The sequence below is a fragment of the Poromitra crassiceps genome (assembly GCF_964638095.1).
Source record: "Poromitra crassiceps genome assembly, chromosome: 5".
Classification (NCBI taxonomy): Eukaryota; Metazoa; Chordata; class Actinopteri; order Beryciformes; family Melamphaidae; genus Poromitra; species Poromitra crassiceps.
The window spans coordinates 58,297,883-58,317,881 of NC_139642.1; the positions used below are offsets into that span (position 1 = coordinate 58,297,883).

Consider the following 19,999-nt stretch of genomic DNA (forward strand, 5'->3'; position numbering starts at 1 on the left):
AACCAACGCAAAGCAGCAAGCATGGACACACATGAACCAGTCTGTCCCACTGTACATACATGACATGAAATCTCTCCAGCAATAGAAATATCCATATTGTCTCCTCCTGCCTCTCTCTCTCTCGCAGGCACACGCACACGCACACACACACACACACACACACACACACACACACACACACACACACACAACAAACAAAACAAAACAAAAGACACCACCCATCCCACATTTGTACAAGCCAGGCAATTTGTAGCCTGCCCTTCCCCATCAGGCAGCATGCGTCTGTCTCATTGGAAAAATCTATCCAGCCATTTGGTTTGGAGCCCCTCCCCCCCCCCCCCCCCTAAAAAACCAATCATGTCAAAAATGTCAAATAGTGAACTAAAAGGCTGGGGGAGGAGGAGGGGGCGGTGGTGCAGAACTAGCCTGACAGTATGATTTCACAATTACAGCCATCCCAATACGTGTGTGTGTGTGTGTGTGTGTGTGTGTGTGTGTGTGTGTGTGTGTGTGTGTGTGTGTGTAAACCAGAGAAAGATGGGGAGAGAGAGAGCGAGAGAGGAGGAGGGAGGGAGAGGGACAGAGGGAGGGAGAGAGAGCAGAGGGAGCGATAGAGGGAGGTGGAAAGAGAGGAAGAGAGAGGGAGGGAAAGAGAGGGAAGCAGGGAGGGGGAGAGCGAGAGGGAGGGAGAGAGAGGGAGAGAAAGGGAGAGGGAAGGAGAGAGAGGGAGGGAGGGAGAGGGAGGGAAAGAGAGAGGGAAGGAGAGAGAGGGAGGGAGGGAGGGAGGGGAGAGGGACGCAGGGAGGGAGGGAGGGAAAGAGAGAGGGAGAGAGAGGGGGAAGGAGGGAGGGAAAGAGAGAGGCAGAGAGTTTGTGTGTTGATGCATGGATGACTGCATGGTGAGCATCAAGGTTGTTGCTGTTGAAATGAATGTGATGTCATGTGACCTGCTGCTTCTTACTGCTGTATCAACAAGCACTCTCTAGCTTCTACTCTCACTGTCATTAGCACAACACATCAGTGGTAGCGCTGCCTGCCTGCCGCCTCACAGCAAGAAGGTCCTGGGTTCGATTCCTGCCTGGGACGCTGTTGGAACTGGGGTTACAGTATGTCTCCCCATGGCTTTGGTGCCTGGTGCCCAGGTGGGCTATCTGGTAAAAAAAAGGGTCTTTCTGTGTTCTTCCCCGTGCTCCCCTGGGCTTTCTTCCATATAACATCCAGTTGAATCTGAATCTTTATTAACGTGATGTTTATTAAGAGCCATACAGTTCTACCATGGATTCAATCTGATTTTGAGACTAGTTTATAATCCTATTCGGAGATTAAAAATGAATAAAAATTCATTCAGGCATTATAGCAAAAATGTGTATAGTGAGAGAGTGACATTTTGAAACCCAGCAGAGTTTATTCTGTGTTTTTCTGGATTCTGAAGAAAAACTGCCTAAATAAGCACAGCTCTCAAATTCATATTACCTTTATCAGCAAGCGACTTTATCGTTTTGGCAAAAACGCAGAATTTCAACAGAGTTTTGGGGTGATATGCCAATGATGGGGTCAAACAGGCACAAGATCATTTATAGGAAGACTTAGTGGTATGAGTGCATGTTGATTAAATGAAATATTTTTTTATTTAAAAAAAAAATGTTTTGTTAACGATATGCTGTTTTCCCCACCAAGCCAGGGTTCAACCCCCGCCCCTGTCCGTAGACTCACACATATTCCACTAGTGGCAGCCTGACAGCTATCTGAGTTGTTGACAGAGCAACAGAAGAGCACAGAGAATATTTCTACTCAGTCATTTACTATCCACCTTATTTTTGAATGCCCCACTGTACAAATAATTGTGGGAACAAGTTCCGGTTTAACGTGACTTATTGTTGCAGCTTGCCATTTCCTTTGTTATACTCTGGCTGCAGACGTATAAAAGTTATAAATATGGTCACGTTATAAACAACTAACCAACGCTGGGGGTCCGTATGGAAACAGTGTTACTCGAAATGGTTAAAAGTTAAATAAATGTGGTCATTTAGTGACGTTTTACTGCCATGTAACATAGCTAGCTAGCCGCTAACAATAGCCACAGTAGGCTGCGCACTGCGCTCTTAAAGGGATATTTATCGACGAGATTTTTGCCAAGCTGGACCTGATTAGTGATTTGCTCCGTTCGCCCAGACGGGTGTCAAGCTGTCAGCAACAAGGCTGGGAGGATCACACCGGAATAAAAACACAGAGGCATCATGGCCGCTAGAAATAAGGTGGATAGGATAATAATGTCTGCGTGCATGTTGGTCCCCTGGAACATGTGAAGGGCAAACACTAAAGTCGGAGTCATTGCGCTCGTAGTTTGGCTGGATGAGACCAGCAGGGGGCGTCTCAAAAACAATGACATCTTCTAAAAGGCACTCACTAGTAGTGACTTGGCCAAGCAACATTTAGTGGCCCCCGGGCCAGTGGTGATGTTGAACCCTGCAGGCAAACTGTTATATTTAGCAGCCTAAAGTTGGATATGAAAAATAACGAGCTGTAACTTCTTTGTGTCGAGTCAATAAAAAAATAGTTTGTGGAGTACGGCTATGAGAACTTGTTGGAGGAGTAGAATGAATATAGTGCAATGTGACAGAATTCCTAGGTCTCTTCAATAATTACTGCCAACATGCCTTGACAAAATTAAATGTGAGACAATCTGTCATTTATATAGTTTCACTTGATCTAGATTTAATTTGACAGCTTTCACAATTGAGATCCCTTATTAAATATTACAACTGAGTGAAATTGAGGGAAAAAGCTGGGCTGTCTCATGGAGCTTGAGGCCTGTCTCATTTCAATAATTCAACTGGCGAACATTAAAATAACATTACAGCTCAAATATAAAAACACAAGTTCACCATCCAAGATTAAAAGTTAAATTACATTTCACGATGCCATGCATCATTCAAATTCATTGTCAGTGTCCATAATCCTGGAGGTTTTCCTTTCCCCCGTGCTGCGCAGGATCTGCTGTGACTAGATCCTTTCCCCGTGCACAGGATCTGCTGTGACTAGATCCTTTCCCCGTGCACAGGATCTGATGTGACCAGATCTGATGTTATTTCACGTGAGCAGCAAAGTAGAATCCTGACTTGAATGTTAGAGATTGGCCATTAGCTTAATGCTAAAAGGCAACTGAGTCTACAGACTCTATTTTCCAGCACAATAAGGCAGTTCTATTTCAATTAGCCTTAATAGCGCTCTGCTTAGGAAAAGGCATGAACTGAATGAATAGCAGTGCTACTGTAGATGGGCAAGAAGACACTTTTACCCCCCCTTCCCCTTAATGTAATGAGTTGGACTTAAGTATCACAAGTGCCTAGCCATTTGAATTTGGCACTGAAACGGCAAACTTATGTTGATCCAAATCGGCTCAGGCAAGTTGGTACTTGTGTGACTTTTTGTGCGCTTGGTTAATTTCTTGTCATTTCGCTCTCTCCATTTATTATTGATTTAATCGGGTAGTTTCATTCATTTGTTTTTCATTTATTCTTGATTTACGGTAATCGGGTAGTTTCACTGAGGCGGAGATCTCTAGAGAGGCATTCAGAACAAACACTTTCGTGATGTACATGTGTACGTGACGTACGTGACGTACGTGTCTGGGATGTGAGGACACAGTGACCTTGAACTTTGACCTCCAACACTTGCAAATCAAAAGGGGAGCATGGTTTGTTTCACTGTGTGTGTGTGTGTGTGTGTGTGTGTGTCTACCTGAAGGTCCTTCATGTCCTTCTCCAGGCGGAGTCTCTCGGAGTTCTCGCTCTCCAGCAGCTGGGAGGCCGACTCGCCCGTGTTACGCTCATCTGCAAGCTCTGACGACAGCTCTGTGATCTGCACACACACACACGCACGCACACACACACATGGCAATCACACACACACACACGCACACACACACACACACACACACACGCACACACACACACACGCACACAGCAATTAGCAAGTGTTAAGCACATCTATATTTAGTCAGTCTCCCTCTAAGTGATGACTGTTTGTTTTGAGGGTTCAAGACTGTCATCACTAATTCAGTGTCTGTGTGCATGTGTGTGCATGCGTGTGTGTGTGTGTGTGTGTGTGTGTGTGTGTGTGTGTGTGAGTGCATGTGTGCGTGCGCACGTGTGTGTGTGTGTGTGTGTGCGTGTGCGCACACGCGCGTGTGTGTGTGTGTGCGTATGTGTAAGCTCACCCGGCTTTCGAGGCGGTCGCTGTTGAGTCTCAGCTCGTTCCTCTCTTTCTCCACTTTGTCCAACTTCTGCTTCAGCTGCTGGATCTCCTCCTGAGAGAGAGAGAGAGAGAGAAAGAGAGAGAGAGAGAGAGAGAGAGGGAGAGAGAGAGAGAGAGACACACGCACGCACGCACGCACGCACACACACACACACACACACACACACACACACACACACACACACAGAGAGATAGAGTTAGTTTGCATTCAAGGGTTCAGCAGATAAAGTTAATAAATCAGCAAATAAAATAAGTGCACTCTCGAGAAACTCTGCCTTGCAAAAACAAGCACTGGTTTGTGTGTGTGTGTGTGTGTGAGCATGTGTGTGTCCGTGCGTGTGTGAGCATGTGTGTGTGAGCGTGTGTGTGTGTGTGTGTGTGTGTGTGTGCGTGTGTGTGTGAGCGTGTGTGTGTGTGTGTGTGTGTGTGTGCGTGTGTGAGCGTGTGTGTGTGTGCGTGCGTGTGCGTGTGTGTATACTCACATCCTTGCCGCGGATCTGCTCCTCGGTGAGCTGCACCTCTATGAGAGGCCTGACGGTGGTGAAGAGCTTCCACCAGGGCCAGCCCTTCACTCCACGGTTCTTCTGGATGTTCTTCTGGATGCAGCGGATGGCCAGGTCCTGGATCTGACAGACACACGGCAAACAAACAACCCGTCAGTGGAGGCGGGACCACGGCAGACTGAATGGATCGCAGTGCACAAACAGCTATATCTAGCTTGATGGTTAGCCAGAAGGGCAGAGAAGGCCGGGCTTCTAAGAGCCTGTAGGCTTTGCATTAGGTCCATGTAGAACTGCCATGTCTTGACCCCCTGTGGCAGGAACCATTCAGACCAGCTGGTGCTAGTTACCGCCATTGCATTGGAATATTGAGTTTTCTCTTTCACATTTCTCCACCATTTCTGCAAGGTTATGTGGAAATTAAGCATGGTTTATTCTTCTGTCTTAACAAAGCCAGATGGGAGTAAACAGCCAATCACAGGCAGTGCATGGAGTAAACAGCCTATCACAGGCAGTGCATGTGATAGGCTGTAGGGGCGGCTGTAGCTCAGGAGGTAGAGCGGGTCGTCCACTAATCGCTTTGGATAAAAGAGGTCGGTGGTTCGATTCCCGCCTCCTCCAGTCTGCATGTCGAAGTGTCCTTGGGCAAGACACTGAACCCCAAATTGCTCCTGATGGTGTGCCAGCACCCTGCGTGGTAACCTGCCTCCATCTGTGTGTGAATGGGTGAATGTACCTACTGATTGTAAAGCACTTTGGATAAAAGCGCTATATAAATGCAGGCCATTTACCATTTTACCATTTGTATATGTGTGCATCATCTCTGTAGTGTCCTCCTCTGTTATTAAAGAACACTGGCTGGCTAAATGCATTGTTATTCTGCTATTCTCTTAGATTGCCAAGACGTAGGCTGTTATCAGCAAAACATCCCATTACCTGGAACACTGAAAAATTATGTAAATTATGTAAACCCTTTTTAGAAAACTTTGTTCCATTTGTCAAATAACTAACCCGTATATATCTGAAGTGCTCCCTTTCAAGTGCTTTGTGTTAAAGATAACGACTTAAAACATATCAAGTTCTTTTGTTGCTCGCGGTTGTTCTCTCTACAAGGTACTACAGAGGAATTCAGCACAGGCCATGTGGACCTGCGGGGCTGCTGCTGTTAGCATTGCTAAAGCTAACGTTATTTAGCCACACTCCAATATGATCTTTATGACGTCGTGAACGCAGCTCTCATCACGGCAATGACTACGCAAGATCTGCTTCCACTCAACTTTGTTGAAGGCAAAGGCTTCCAGAGGTTAATGGACTACACTGAGCCCAATGTAATGTGCAATGTTCATAGAGACACTGCGGAGCGCGTCATCATTCAGAAACCACGCCCAACACGGGGGAAAACACAAAGGACCAACTATCGTGCCAACTTCTAGCGAAACAAACCGTGGCTAACCGGGCGAAACAAAGGAACTCTCAGATAGTTGCGTCTGTGTGTGTGTGTGTGTGTGTGCGCGTGCGTGTGCCTGTGTGTGCGTGCTCAGATAGTTTTGCAGATATCTAGGAGGAACTGGCTAGTGTCAAATAATGAGACGTTGTGCGCGTTTACTTCATTCATTTGAACTGCGAAAGAGACGTGAGCTGATCACAACGTTTGTCTGCTGACGTTCTGCTTCCTGAAACTCCGCCCCAATCCTGGCGTCCTCCCATAGAGACACTGCATGAAATAGGCCACGCCCATCACGGGGGAAAAGCTCCGTTCATTTCCACACCAGCGTAATTTTCCTTGAATTAAACATAGCTAAAAGCTGTTGTGTGGTGGGCTGCGCAGACAACATGTAAAAAATCGCCGGTTAAAGTTTTTTAGTACTCCTGAGCAAAACAAGGAAGCCATTGAGAATTGGCGAGAAGAAAAATGTGGATCTAGCTGTCAAGGATGTAAGTTGGAGTGTTCATCTTCCGTATATACGATCTTTTTGTGCAACACGCAACCATGCACGTGACATAGGAGAACACCAGGATTGGAGGGGGGGTTTCTGTTTTCCCCCGTCTTGGGCGTGGTTTCTGAATGATGACGCGTAACGCAGTGTCTCTATGTCGCGTGTTGCACACAAAGATCTTAGATACGGAAGATGAACACTCCAACTTACTTAATTGACAGCTAGATCCACATTTTTCTTCTCAACGGCTTCCTTGTTTTGCTCGGGAGTACAAAAAAACTTTAATTGGTGATTTTTTACATCTGTTGTCTGCGCAGCCCCACCACCACACAACAGCTTTTAGCTATGTTTAATTCAAGGAAAATGACGCTGGTGTGTGGGAGTGAACGGAGCGCTTTCCCCCGTGATGGGCGTGGCCTATTTCATGCAGTGTCTCTATAAATGGCGCCAAAGTGCCACATGTGCTTTGCTTATTGTAGAAGGGAATTAACGGTTTCAACTGGCTCTTAAATACATCCACTATTTTCTCAGACAACCTTTTAACCTTTAGATTAAATCGTGCTCAATTTGGACTGTTTTCTGCGTGTTTTCTTACTTTTACACTCGTCAACGAGTCTAAATTTAGATTCTCGTTTTATCGACGGGGAAATTAGTCGCCTAGTTGGAACATCCCAAAAATAGAGGCTAGTGATGTCTCTTCCTCTTCCTCTGCCCTCTACCTCTCCTTTACACCTGGCACCTGCCAGACAGCTACATACAGTAGGCCCCCGGTTCACACACACACACACACACACACGCACGCACGCACACGCACGCACACACACACACACACGCACGCACGCACGCACACACACACACACAGACAGACGCGCGCACACACATACACGCACGCGCACGCGCACACACACACAACACACACACACACACAGCACACACAGCACACACACACACACACACACACACAGCACACACACACACACACACACACAGAGCAGCCCACCTGTTCCCAGTCAGGGAGGGGGAGGTTCTGTCTTTAGGCAACGATTTAATTAGGCTCAGTATTGGCTGGCTGGCAGCAGAATCCCCCACGCTCCTCCATCCTCAACTGTTCCCCATGAATGTCAAAGAGATAGAGAGAGATAGAGACAGACAGAAAGAGAGAGAGGAGAGAGAGAGGGAGGGAGAGAGATAGAGACAGACAGAGAGAGAGAGAGGAGAGAGAGAGGGAGGGAGGGAGAGAGAGACACACTGCAGGGCTTCAAACGAGGCAGCGGATCTGTTCTATTTGTCTATTCCCCCATGGTGAGGCACACTTTCTCTCTGTCTCCCTCTCCTCTTCCCTTCTTTCTCTCCATCTTCCCTTTTCTTATTCCCCTCCTCCTCCGCTCTCCTGCTTTGCTGCTGCTTTGAACGCAGCTCCCCGGGCGTGCGGGGGAGGGGGGGGGAGGGGGGGGGAGGGGGGAGGGGAGGGGAGGGGAGGAAGGGGGGAGGAGGGGAGGGAGGGGGGAGGAGGGGGAGGGGAGCACTTGAAGGAGATGAGGGGAGGTCCCCCCCAGAGCTGGCAAACAGACGAATCGGAGAAACAAACTAATTGATTTTGTGTTGTGGCAATGTCGGGAGGGTGTGTGTGTGTGTGTGTGTGTGTGTGTCGGGAGGTTGTGTGTGTGTGTGTGTGTGTGTGTCGGGAGGGTGTGTGTGTGTGTGTGTGTGTGTGTGTGTGTGTGTGTGTCGGGAGGTTGTGTGTGTGTGTGTGTGTGTGTGTGTGTGTGTCGGGAGGGTGTGTGTGTGTCGGGAGGGTGTGTGTGTGTGTGTCGAGAGTGTGTGTGTGGGTGTGTGTGTGTGTGTGTGTGTGTGTGTGTGTGTGTGTTGGGGGGGAGTTGAGCATCTCCGCAACACACTGTCCAGCAGCGCTTCAGTGTAATATCCTGTTCCTGTTGAAGAGTCCTCTGTACCTGACAGGAGAGCTGCACTCTGAGCTAGAGGCTCCACAGAAGGAGATGTTCAACCTGCAGAGCGAAGTGAGAAGCTCTCCAGTGTGAGAGGGCCGGTGTGGCCAACCTACACTCACGTCACGTCAGTGCACATCCCTGCTCCCAACAACCTACACTCACGTCACGTCAGTGCACATCCCTGCTCCAACCTACACTCACGTCACGTCAGTGCACATCCCTGCTCCAACCTACACTCACGTCACGTCAGTGCACATCCAACCTACACTCACGTCACGTCAGTGCACATCCAACCTACACTCACGTCACGTCAGTGCACATCCAACCTACACTCACGTCACGTCAGTGCACATCCCTGCTCCAACCTACACTCACGTCACGTCAGTGCACATCCCTGCTCCAACCTACACTCACGTCATGTCAGTGCACATCCCTGCTCCCAACAACACTTTCTCATCACTAAACAAAGACACCTCACTTTCTCGTTCAAAGCACACGTTGTGTGGGACTTTGCAGGAGCTTTTCAAATAAATGTTTCCACTATTATTTCCTGTTAGCCATCACAAGTTCATAAGGACCAGCCCCAACTCAGAGGGACATGCAAATGTAAATATTAAGATACCACATTATTACATAGTCATACACTTGTATGACTATGTAATAATGTCGTATCTGAATATTTATGGAATTTGGCAGAAAGTATCCTGATAAAAGGGGAAGTAGCAAAAATAAGATCCTGGGGCTTGCTGCCATTCTATTCTAAAATATCATCCACAACTTCCCCCAAAAAGAGACACACACACACACACACACACACACGCACGCACGCACACACACACACACACACACACACACACACACACACACACACACACACAGAAATACTGTTTGACTAGTATTTGACTCACAAAAGGCTTTAGAGACGCGCCGCTGAAGTGTGAGCGTTGCTCTCCTTCCTGCTGTGGGATTTGAGCACAGAGTCTGAAGCTCCGCCAGAAATCCCTCCAAAAGATGCCAACAGCAGCTGACAGGATAGGATGCGCTTGTCTTTAAGTGCGTTGGCAACAAGTGGCTGACAGTGGATGTACTCCCAAAGCCACATCGATGACGTGACACTCAGATTTTGCAGCAGCGTGCGCCGAGGCTCAAGCCGAGTCGATGGAGGGAGACGCGGTCGTTAAGTGAAGCCTGAATGACCTTGAGGCCCGGTGCAGGCAGGAGGAAAGCATCGGCAGAGATGGAGTGATGGAAGCAGAGGAGAGAGAGAGAGGAAGAGATGGAGTGATGAAGCAGAGGAGAGAGAGAGAGGAAGAGATGGAGTGATGGAAGCAGAGGAGAGAGAGAGAGAGAGGAAGAGATGGAGTGATGGAAGCAGAGGAGAGAGAGAGAGAGGAAGAGATGGAGTGATGGAAGCAGAGGAGAGAGAGAGGAAGAGATGGAGTGATGGAAGCAGAGGAGAGAGAGAGAGAGGAAGAGATGGAGTGATGGAAGCAGAGGAGAGAGAGAGAGAGGAAGAGATGGAGTGATGGAAGCAGAGGAGAGAGAGAGGCAGAGATGGAGTGATGAAGCAGAGGAGAGAGAGAGAGGAAGAGATGGAGTGATGGAAGCAGAGGAGAGAGAGAGAGAGGAAGAGATGGAGTGATGGAAGCAGAGGAGAGAGAGAGAGAGGAAGAGATGGAGTGATGGAAGCAGAGGAGAGAGAGAGAGAGGAAGAGATGGAGTGATGGAAGCAGAGGAGAGAGAGAGAGGAAGAGATGGAGTGATGGAAGCAGAGGAGAGAGAGAGAGAGGAAGAGATGGAGTGATGGAAGCAGAGGAGAGAGAGAGAGGAAGAGATGGAGTGATGGAAGCAGAGGAGAGAGAGAGGCAGAGATGGAGTGATGAAGCAGAGGAGAGAGAGAGAGGAAGAGATGGAGTGATGGAAGCAGAGGAGAGAGAGAGGAAGAGATGGAGTGATGGTAGCAGAGGAGAGAGAGAGAGGAAGAGATGGAGTGATGAAAGCAGAGGAGAGAGAGAGGAAGAGATGGAGTGATGAAAGCAGAGGAGAGAGAGAGGAAGAGATGGAGTGATGAAGCAGAGGAGAGAGAGAGGCAGAGATGGAGTGATGGAAGCAGAGGAGAGAGAGAGGAAGAGATGGAGTGATGAAAGCAGAGGAGAGAGAGAGGAAGAGATGGAGTGATGAAAGCAGAGGAGAGAGAGAGGAAGAGATGGAGTGATGGAAGCAGAGGAGAGAGAGAGGAAGAGATGGAGTGATGAAAGCAGAGGAGAGAGAGAGGAAGAGATGGAGTGATGGAAGCAGAGGAGAGAGAGAGGAAGAGATGGAGTGATGAAAGCAGAGGAGAGAGAGAGGAAGAGATGGAGTGATGGAAGCAGAGGAGAGAGAGAGGAAGAGATGGAGTGATGGAAGCAGAGGAGAGAGAGAGGAAGAGATGGAAGCAGAGGAGAGAGAGGCGGAGATGGAAGCAGAGGAGAGAGAGAGGAAGATATGGAGTGATGGAAGCAGAGGAGAGAGAGAGGCAGAGATGGAGTGATGAAGCAGAGGAGAGAGGAAGAGATGGAGTGATGAAAGCAGAGGAGAGAGAGAGGAAGAGATGGAGTGATGGAAGCAGAGGAGAGAGAGAGAGGAAGAGATGGAGTGATGAAAGCAGAGGAGAGAGAGAGGAAGAGATGGAGTGATGGTAGCAGAGGAGAGAGAGATCCAAACTGCTTCATCTCCCCCCCGTGCTGCCACATATGTTACACGAATGACAGTGCACCAAATGAAGTGTGTGTGTTCGCATGAGAAGACTTGTGCGAGCGACATGGAGACAGACGTCTGTGAATTACACACACACACACACACAAACACACAGAAGCTGCACAAACACACACACAAACAGAAACTGCACAAACACACACACACACACACACATACACACACACAAACAGAAGCTGCACAAACACACACACACACACACATACACACACACAAACAGAAGCTGCACAAACACACACATACACATACACACACACACACACACACAAACAGAAGCTGCACACACACACACACACACACACACAGACACACACACACACGAGCTCAACACATTCCCATCGGCGTCTGGAAGAGTCAGTGGGCGGAAGGCCATGATGTTCCCCCTCGTCACACTCAATCTGATGGAACAGCACATACACACAGGTCACACACACACACACACACACACATCACACACACACATACACAACACACCAAACTGTACTACTCCGTCAGTCTTCCTAGCCCTCATGAACGTGTACAGTATATCAACTAGGAATGCACCGATGTGAACATTTTGGCAGATACCGATAACCGATATCAACCGATATTTACCGATGTCGATATGCTCTGTATAAAAACACATTTCTATGATAATAACATTTTGTGCATACTGAAAAACACATGTAAACTAGGGCTGTGAATCTTCACTGGCCTCACGATTCGATTCGATTACGATTCATCTGTCAACGATTCGATTCGATTCGATTAAACGATGCATCACGATGCATCGCGATGCATCTTAAATCGATGCATCACTTTTTCCACAATACATGATTTATTTTTTCTCACTTTCTTTTTTCTCACTGTGTGGCTACTTTTAAAATAAAAGTGCATTTGGAATTGCATTGTATTATGATCCATAATTAAAATAAACAACTGCATGTACTTACATTCTATTTTATTTGATAATTTTTTTTTTTTTTTTTTTTTTTAATAATCGATTTTTGATATTTGTTAATCGATGCAGAATCGTGCACGTCCGCATCGCGATGCATCTTATAATCGATTATTTTTGACACCCCTAATGTAAACACTGTGAATTTGAAAAAGTTGTGCATTTCTTTATTTCCAAAACATTTGAAAAACGTTTCCTCGCAATGGGAACATTTTGGCTGATACCAATAACCGATATTAACATTGCAACATCGGACCGATGCCGATATGTTAAAAAATGACTAACATCTGCCGATACCGATATGATTGCCGATATATCGTGCATCCCTAATATTAACGTTATACATGTCATAGAGTCTGTTATTGCAATAGCAGTAAGTGGCCAGTAAGGGCGCTGTGGTCAGGGGGGGATGGAGGGGGGTAAACATTTGCCTTTCACACCGATGAGCCGTGTTCGATCCCCAGTCACAGGCAGCGTTTCCTAAGTTCTACATTTTCGATCGTGAGTCACATTTAACGTTTTTGTTATTTAAAGCAACTACGAGCAACATTTTCGCTTGAAACACTCTAAATTGAATAGTGATGCCTCACATCTTACCTATAACAGCAGCTGAGACCAAAGCCGAGTGTATCGGCGAGTGCTCTCTCGTTGTTTATAGTCTCTCTCTCGGGGGGGGGGGGGGAAAGACGCGGAAGTGAAACGAAACTTGCTTGCTTTAAGCTTGACGCAAACCATAATCCTAACTTTTCCAACCGACATCCGAACCAAATTGTTTTACTTGCCTCAACATAGCTAAAGTTGTTAAAGCCGCTTTATTTGCGTTTAAAGTTGGAAAGGCGGCGAGGGTTTGAAATTAACCGCCGTTTTGTTTCAAATTGACGTTGAGAGTGTTCGTATCCGTGGATTGCGTAAACGTACAATGGTGGACATTTATTCAGGCCATTGGGTTACACACACACTTGTGCCACAAAGCAAGAGAAATGTTCAGACTGGAGGCCGACTGGAGAAAGAAGAGAGGTGGTGGTCACTGCTGATTTCTTTGGAGGCTACAGAGCGAAGAAGAGAAAGAGAGAGAGAGAGAGAGAGAGAGAGAGAGAGGGAACAACCCTAAATAAATAAAAAGGAGTGAGAGGAGGGGAACAGGGGGGGCATGGTGGTATCTCACAGCAGGAGATCGATAGAGGAGGCGCTGGAGGGATCCCAGCGGAGAGGAGCAGCAAACTGAAGGCTGTCTGTCTGTCTGTCCGCCCGTCCATCCAGGTCTGTTTGGTTCTTGACAGATTGATGGCCGACCACAGAGGGCCATGCTCCCATAATGCTTTGATTTAGTGTGCTGCTGAAGCGCTAGGCTGGGAGGTAGACAGGTACTCGCCCAATGACCATCACTCTCCAGCAGGCATGAGGAAGCAGTCAAAATGTAATCAGTTCCTCTGACCTCAGTGGAAATACTTCTACTCATGTCCCCCTTTACCTTTTCCCAAGATTTCAACGTAGGACTTTGTAACAACGATGAAACACGTACAGTCCTCGTGTTTACAACCTGTGCTTTGACAAGAATCCATTAAAAACACATTTAGTGCTGCAGCCTCAGGAGAAGCAAGGCTACAACTAGATAGCACTCAGTTAGGGCCGTATGAAATATCTTTTTTATTTTCCAAAATTCGGTTTAATTTCCCCCCCCCCTCCAAATTCCATTTTAATTTTAATTTAGGGTGTTAGCATAGATTTCTTTTTATTATGACTTGGCTCTCTCTCTCAGACAGCCTCTTTGACAAGTTTCTCAAAGTGAAAACCAAGTTGAGGTGACGTAAGGATCCCATGCAAGCCCGACCCGCCTCTCCAAACACCCGAACCCAAAACAGAATTATTTCTCTAGGCCTACAGTATATGAAATCATTCTGCAATAGTCAATGTTTTACTGTTGATTCCATTTTATTACCAAATTGCTTGGTTCTGTCCGTTTTCTCAGTTTTGCAGAAATCATGTGGCCCTACTTTAAGTGGAGCGCAGGGATGTAACGATACCGCGATATCAAGCAACCACAAATAAGTTCATAATGGAGGACCCGTTTTCATATTACTGTAGTTGCAGTTTCACTTCAATAAAGCAATATCTTTCCTGGGAGATTTCTGACTATTTGGGAGCCGTTTCTGGCCTACCTTGATGAGGTTCGGGGCCACGGGTGATTCGCCCGGCTGGTCTCTCTCCCTTGTGTGGGATCCCACGCATATATATATATATATATATTTTACAAGCACACAAGCTCTGTATGTAACTGGTGGCACTGCATTGTAATTTTGGAGTGTATGTATGTTTTTTTCTTTCTTTTCCTGTATCTGACTTTGTTCATTTTTGTGTGTTCTGAATTTTTTTAATTGCAAAATAAAATATTAAAAATAAATAAATAAAGCAATATTTTTCTTCAAAGCAAAATACTTAATACCGTGAAATCCCTGATATTTTTGGCAGATACTGTATCATACCGTAGTGTGAGATTTCATATCGTTACATCAATTGTCAAGACATGGCAGTTCCACGTGGATTTTCACCAAAACGTAATCATTTATTCCATGCTGCATCACCAACTTCTTTCACATTAGGAGAGGCAGACATTTTCATGCAACACCACACGGCCAATCAGCCATTAGGGCTGCACTTCCACCACAGGAAATGAGCTCTTCTTCTGTTCTTCTGTCTGCTGACAGGCCACACAGTTTGGTGGTGTCACCTAAATGCGTTGGTACCTGCTATGCCTTGGTCTTACCTTCCTCTTCTTGAAGGCCTGTCTGGCCAGGTAGCCCCGGCAGGCGGCCTGGAACAGAGTGATGTTTCGCCTGGTCTGGACGTCGCGCTGCTCCTCCAGCCTGGGCAGAGTCCCCGCTCTGAAGAACACCTGTATGGACAGAGGGGGGAGGGGGGGAGGGAGGGAGGGTTAAGACCAGGGCATGCAGACTAAATTGTGAGACTTGGTGTGTGGTGGGATTCACACCAGATCAGATCACATGGCAAATCCATCTTGCCCCACGCTCCAATCTATTGGTTTGAAACCACCACCAGTGGTTCGCCGCACCAATCAGCGTCCAGAGGCAGGCTATGGGGCGGGATTTAGATGTCACTCACAACAGCGAAAAGCAAGCCCATGATAGACGCGATAGACAGATGGTTCATCCAATCACCTGCCAAGTATTTTTTTAAAGGGTTCCCCCGAGCGGCCCGTTCCCAGACGGTTATATGAAAACAAACCATCTGGCACTGTCAGGTTACCACTGACTATACTTGACAGCCAAATAATCCTATGTGGCCTGTTTTGTGCATTTTGTGAATCTGAATTACGTCATTTTTTACAACTCTAAAAAGTCACCACAGATTGAAAAGTACCTTCTTTTCCAGCTATTGCACCTGTACATTTCCTACTGCTGAGTTTCAGCCATTATAAAACAACAACAACAACAACAACAACAACAACAGGTGCGTACCCCTCGTCTTCTAATTGTTCAGCATTTGAATACTATATGAATGGTGTGATAATCTATTACGGTATTTAAATTCTCTAATGTACTTGGGAGATTGAGGAGCGAGTGCTCAAACCCTCTGAACATAGCCTTAATTACATTAGCATGCTATTGGCATTAGCTACAGAGTAAGGCTTCACTTGCCAACATCCAAATGAAAAGTCCCGTGTGCCAACACGCGTGGCCAAGACAAATCGGCTCATTTTTTAATGGCTTTTCTATTCAAACGTCCTCCGTTCTTTCCTTTTAGACCTAATTTCTCCTTGATTTTCCACACTTGACCAACAGCTCGGCCACAAAGAGCGTGGTTGTTCAAATATGGTGAAGTGGCAGAGACAAGAGCGGTGTTGTGCTGCGAGCGCATCAGACTACAAACACTCACCACTGATCTAAAGGGCTTCTCGAAAAGCTCTCATCCTCAACTAGTGAGAAGGTTGGAGGTTTGGGGAATAGCCCACACATAGCACACGATAAAACATGCATAGGTGCAGAAATCCAATAAAGCCTAACTGTAGATCCAAGGGGAGCTGCTACAATGCAAAGTTAGCAGTTTGATTGTGCATGTGACAAATAAAACGTCACGTGATCGAGGTGAAGTGCAACACATTTTCTTTCTAGTGACAACTATCTGCCCTCAGAGACACTGGATTTGGTTCAGGATCCTCGAAAATGACAGTTTTTTCCAAAAAATGCCATTATTTTCTCTGCTTCTTTTTGTCAGAAATGTTATTTTCTTGAGGAAAACATTTTTCAAGTGTTGATAAAACACGAACGAACGAAGCTCGAATAAAATGTGTAAAAGAAATGTGTGTAAAAAAAATAAAGGCTCTGTTCCTTCTTTTGATATAGTCACCGTTTACATATTCATAGAACAAAATATTCCGGGGGGTCTTGAATAATTAAAATGATCAAAAACACTGGCGGGAGTCCGGCGACAACAACAAACAAAAAAAAAAAAATCTGGCGCGGAAAGAGTGAATGACTACTCCCCTCATCTCTGCACTGAAGATCACAGAATGCAACGAGCAGGGGGATGAGAACAGATTTCCTATAGCTTTACTTTACTATCCAACGACCATGACCCCGCCGTGACCCCGCCGTGATGCAACCAGAGAGCAATGCCGTCGGGGTACCAGATGACGCTGGTGCCCCTCTGCGGTGCCAATGAGTGTAGAGGTGGGCGGAGGAGGAGGAGGAGCGATGGGAGGAGGAAGCAGGGCTTTCTGAATACCAAACATCTTGCAGCTGGGAACCGGGGGAGGAGCATTATTGAAACTCTGTCTCACCGAAACTCAGATGAACTGTTAAAGCTCGATGGCCGTGGGAACAGGGGACTGCTGCGTATCCACCGGCTGAGATTCAGAAGCTGAAAATGATTCTTTATAGTAATGAGGCGTAGCCGGCGGAACCCGCCACCGGGATCAAACGGGCCATTGATCCGGACCCGAGCAGAACGTGTTCTCCCAAAATCAATGCAAAGAGGCGGCGGCCTCTTGCTTGTTTGAGCAATGCAATGCCCAATCTAGAGATGTAACGGTATGAAAATTTCACATGAGTATCGTGACCAAAATTATCACGGTTATCGTATTATTGATTGATTGATTGATTATTTTATTTGGTCTCCCTTAGGAGAAACTTGTTGTGGACGACAAGCTCAAGCTGCAGCATACAGATAACAGTAGCAGTGATACAAACAGAAACACCAGCCCATCACCATGGGCATCAACACATCTACTATAACATAAAATTTATCATGACAGTTATCATGACATGACATGTGACATCATCCCCACACACATTTAGCATCCACCCACATTCCCACCCTGGATGTGCCACTCACCCACACACACACATGCACAGTTGCGCACGCTCTCTCTCTCACACACACACACACACACACAGGTCGCAAGTACAAAAAGTATCTGTAGTAGGCTACATGGTCCTCAGGTCCGTCTGTCCTCTCTTAGCTGCTCATTAATAAGGTTAATTGATTGAGGGACAAACGAGTTTTTATAACGATTGTGTTTGCACAAAGGGACCCTGTACCTCCTTCCTGACTGTAAGAGCTCAAACTGGGAGTGCAGTACATGCGAGGGGTCATCTAAGATGTTGTTGGCCTGCCGAGTAGCAGACTGGACATATATGTCCTGGAGACCAGGGGGTGGGGGCTGCTATCACGGTATTTGTTTTATATTGAAAACTCAGACCCAAAAAGGATTGATACACTCACTGAAATCATTTCTCCAAGGCTGCACGTTTGCATCTGGGAGACTGTTGCCAACTTTGGTTGATGATGGGACAGTATTTACCATGTTTTTCAAAGCACTGTAATCACGGTAATCACGGTACCACGGTTTTAATGATAATGAAAATTTTAAACGGTACGTTTATCGCAAGGAATTTTATCGCGGTTATCATTAAAACCGGTTATCGTTACATCCCTAGCCCAATCAAAAGAGTTGTCTGAGCAAATGAGATGCGCTGAGTACTAAAAGCTGCTGATACCAGCTGTGACAGCGGTCAACTTCACCGCAGAAATCCCTCCAAAATCTATGTCTCTGGATAGACAGCTGTAAAAACATTGTGGTCAGATGTAATAGCGCTAATGTTGAAGTTTCTTAATTTTCCTTTCTCTGTATGTTCTATACTGTAGTATGTCTGTTGGGCCTAAAAACAGGCAATAACAACGTCACTGTTGACCGGCTCTGGACACTGGCCTGTTTAACCACTAAGAGACTAATTATTTTAAATTGGAAGGAACGCAAACCAACCTGCTTCTCCAGGGACTCATGGTTGGAGGAATACCTGGACTTATTAAACATGGAGCGTGCAGCCTGTCTGTTAAAGGACTTTGATAAGGGTCTAGAGGAGGACCATTGGGATACTGTTCGCAAGTTCCTAACCTGAGTACGTAGGGGTTTTTGTTTTTGTTTTGCTCTGTACCTTCTTTCTTTATATTGCCTTTTGCCGGTAATGAAACCCATGTCTAATGTCTGCTGCATCTTTGTTGTACAAATACCATTGTATGCTAAGGCGGGCTCAGGCTGACCCCCCCCCCATCCCAATTATTTTTATTTTATATTTTTAGTTCTTATTGTCTTGTCCTGTAGTGCTTTTTCTTTTTTCTCTGCCGTTATGTTATGTTTAAAATGGCAAAAAAAGAAGAAAAAAAAAAAAAAAAAAAAAGTCTCTGGATAGAGAATGGCCACTAAAGCCATGAGGTGATAAATAACGCACGGTGTGTGGGTTTGTGGCACTATTCACCTTATGCAAAAGGCTTGAGAGACTAACAGGAAGTGTAAATACAATCGGAAGTTCCGATCGTATTTACACTTCCTGTGACTCATGAACCTAGTCTGACTTATAATAATGTGAGTCAAATTAGGTTTGACCAGGTGAGTCAGACTAGTTTGAGCAGGTAAAACAGCCGGCGTTTTGAACAGGAAGTCGCGATACAACGGGGGGTGGGGGGGGGGGAAGGGTGCTGCATAAAAGGTGAATATGCCTGCCTGGTCACATGGGTCGGCTGGATCCCTCGGTGTCGTCTCGTCTGCCAACGTAAACGGTGTGTAGCAGGTGGTATCAGTGATATTAGTCATATGCACACTAACAGGACACACGAACTTGGAATTGTTACTTTTGATCTGAGCTTGGGGAATTCCTGGAGGGGACGGGTTAAACCCCCACCGCAAATCTCCGGCGAGAAACATTTCTAATTGAGGGCTCAAGGCGCTCCCTGTTCTCCACTCCAAAGACTTTGAGAGAAGCTAATTAAGAAAAGCATCAGCACGTAGGTTCTGCTCGTGATTCACCGACTTCCATCTGAAACGCTTTGAGCCCAGGCTGCATGTGGCCGCCGCTCAGCGGGGGGTCACCGGCACACAGCGCCGCAAATAAAGCAGCCCCGCCCCCCCCCATTAAAACCGCTAGGACAATTGAAGGTGAGACTGGAGAGAGTCGTCACTGCGTACAAACAAAACAACACTTAGATCCACGTCCCCGCCGCACTGTCTGCTGGAGAAGTAGGCGAGGAGAACGGGAGACGCTTTCTAATGATCTGTTTAGCTGGGAGAGTGTCACTGGGTGGTAAAGAAGCAGGGACCACTAGCCTGGAATCGACTTGATGGCGACGCAAAACACGCGGCCGCGGAGT

General features: G+C 46.6%; 1 protein-coding gene across 2 annotated transcripts in view; it reads right to left on the reverse strand.

Annotated features, from left to right (window-relative positions):
• The window catches only part of myo18ab (myosin XVIIIA b), a 213,398-nt gene that overhangs the window by 60,916 nt on the left and 132,483 nt on the right, over nucleotides 1–19,999 (reverse strand). For both annotated transcript variants that reach the window (XM_083637540.1, XM_083637539.1), the window contains exons 21-24: nucleotides 15,099–15,227; nucleotides 4,740–4,883; nucleotides 4,220–4,309; nucleotides 3,742–3,861 (exon numbers count right to left, since the gene is read on the reverse strand). In XM_083637540.1, the coding sequence (XP_083493666.1) occupies nucleotides 3,742–3,861; nucleotides 4,220–4,309; nucleotides 4,740–4,883; nucleotides 15,099–15,227 (483 nt within the window). The remainder of the gene's footprint in view (nucleotides 1–3,741; nucleotides 3,862–4,219; nucleotides 4,310–4,739; nucleotides 4,884–15,098; nucleotides 15,228–19,999) is intronic.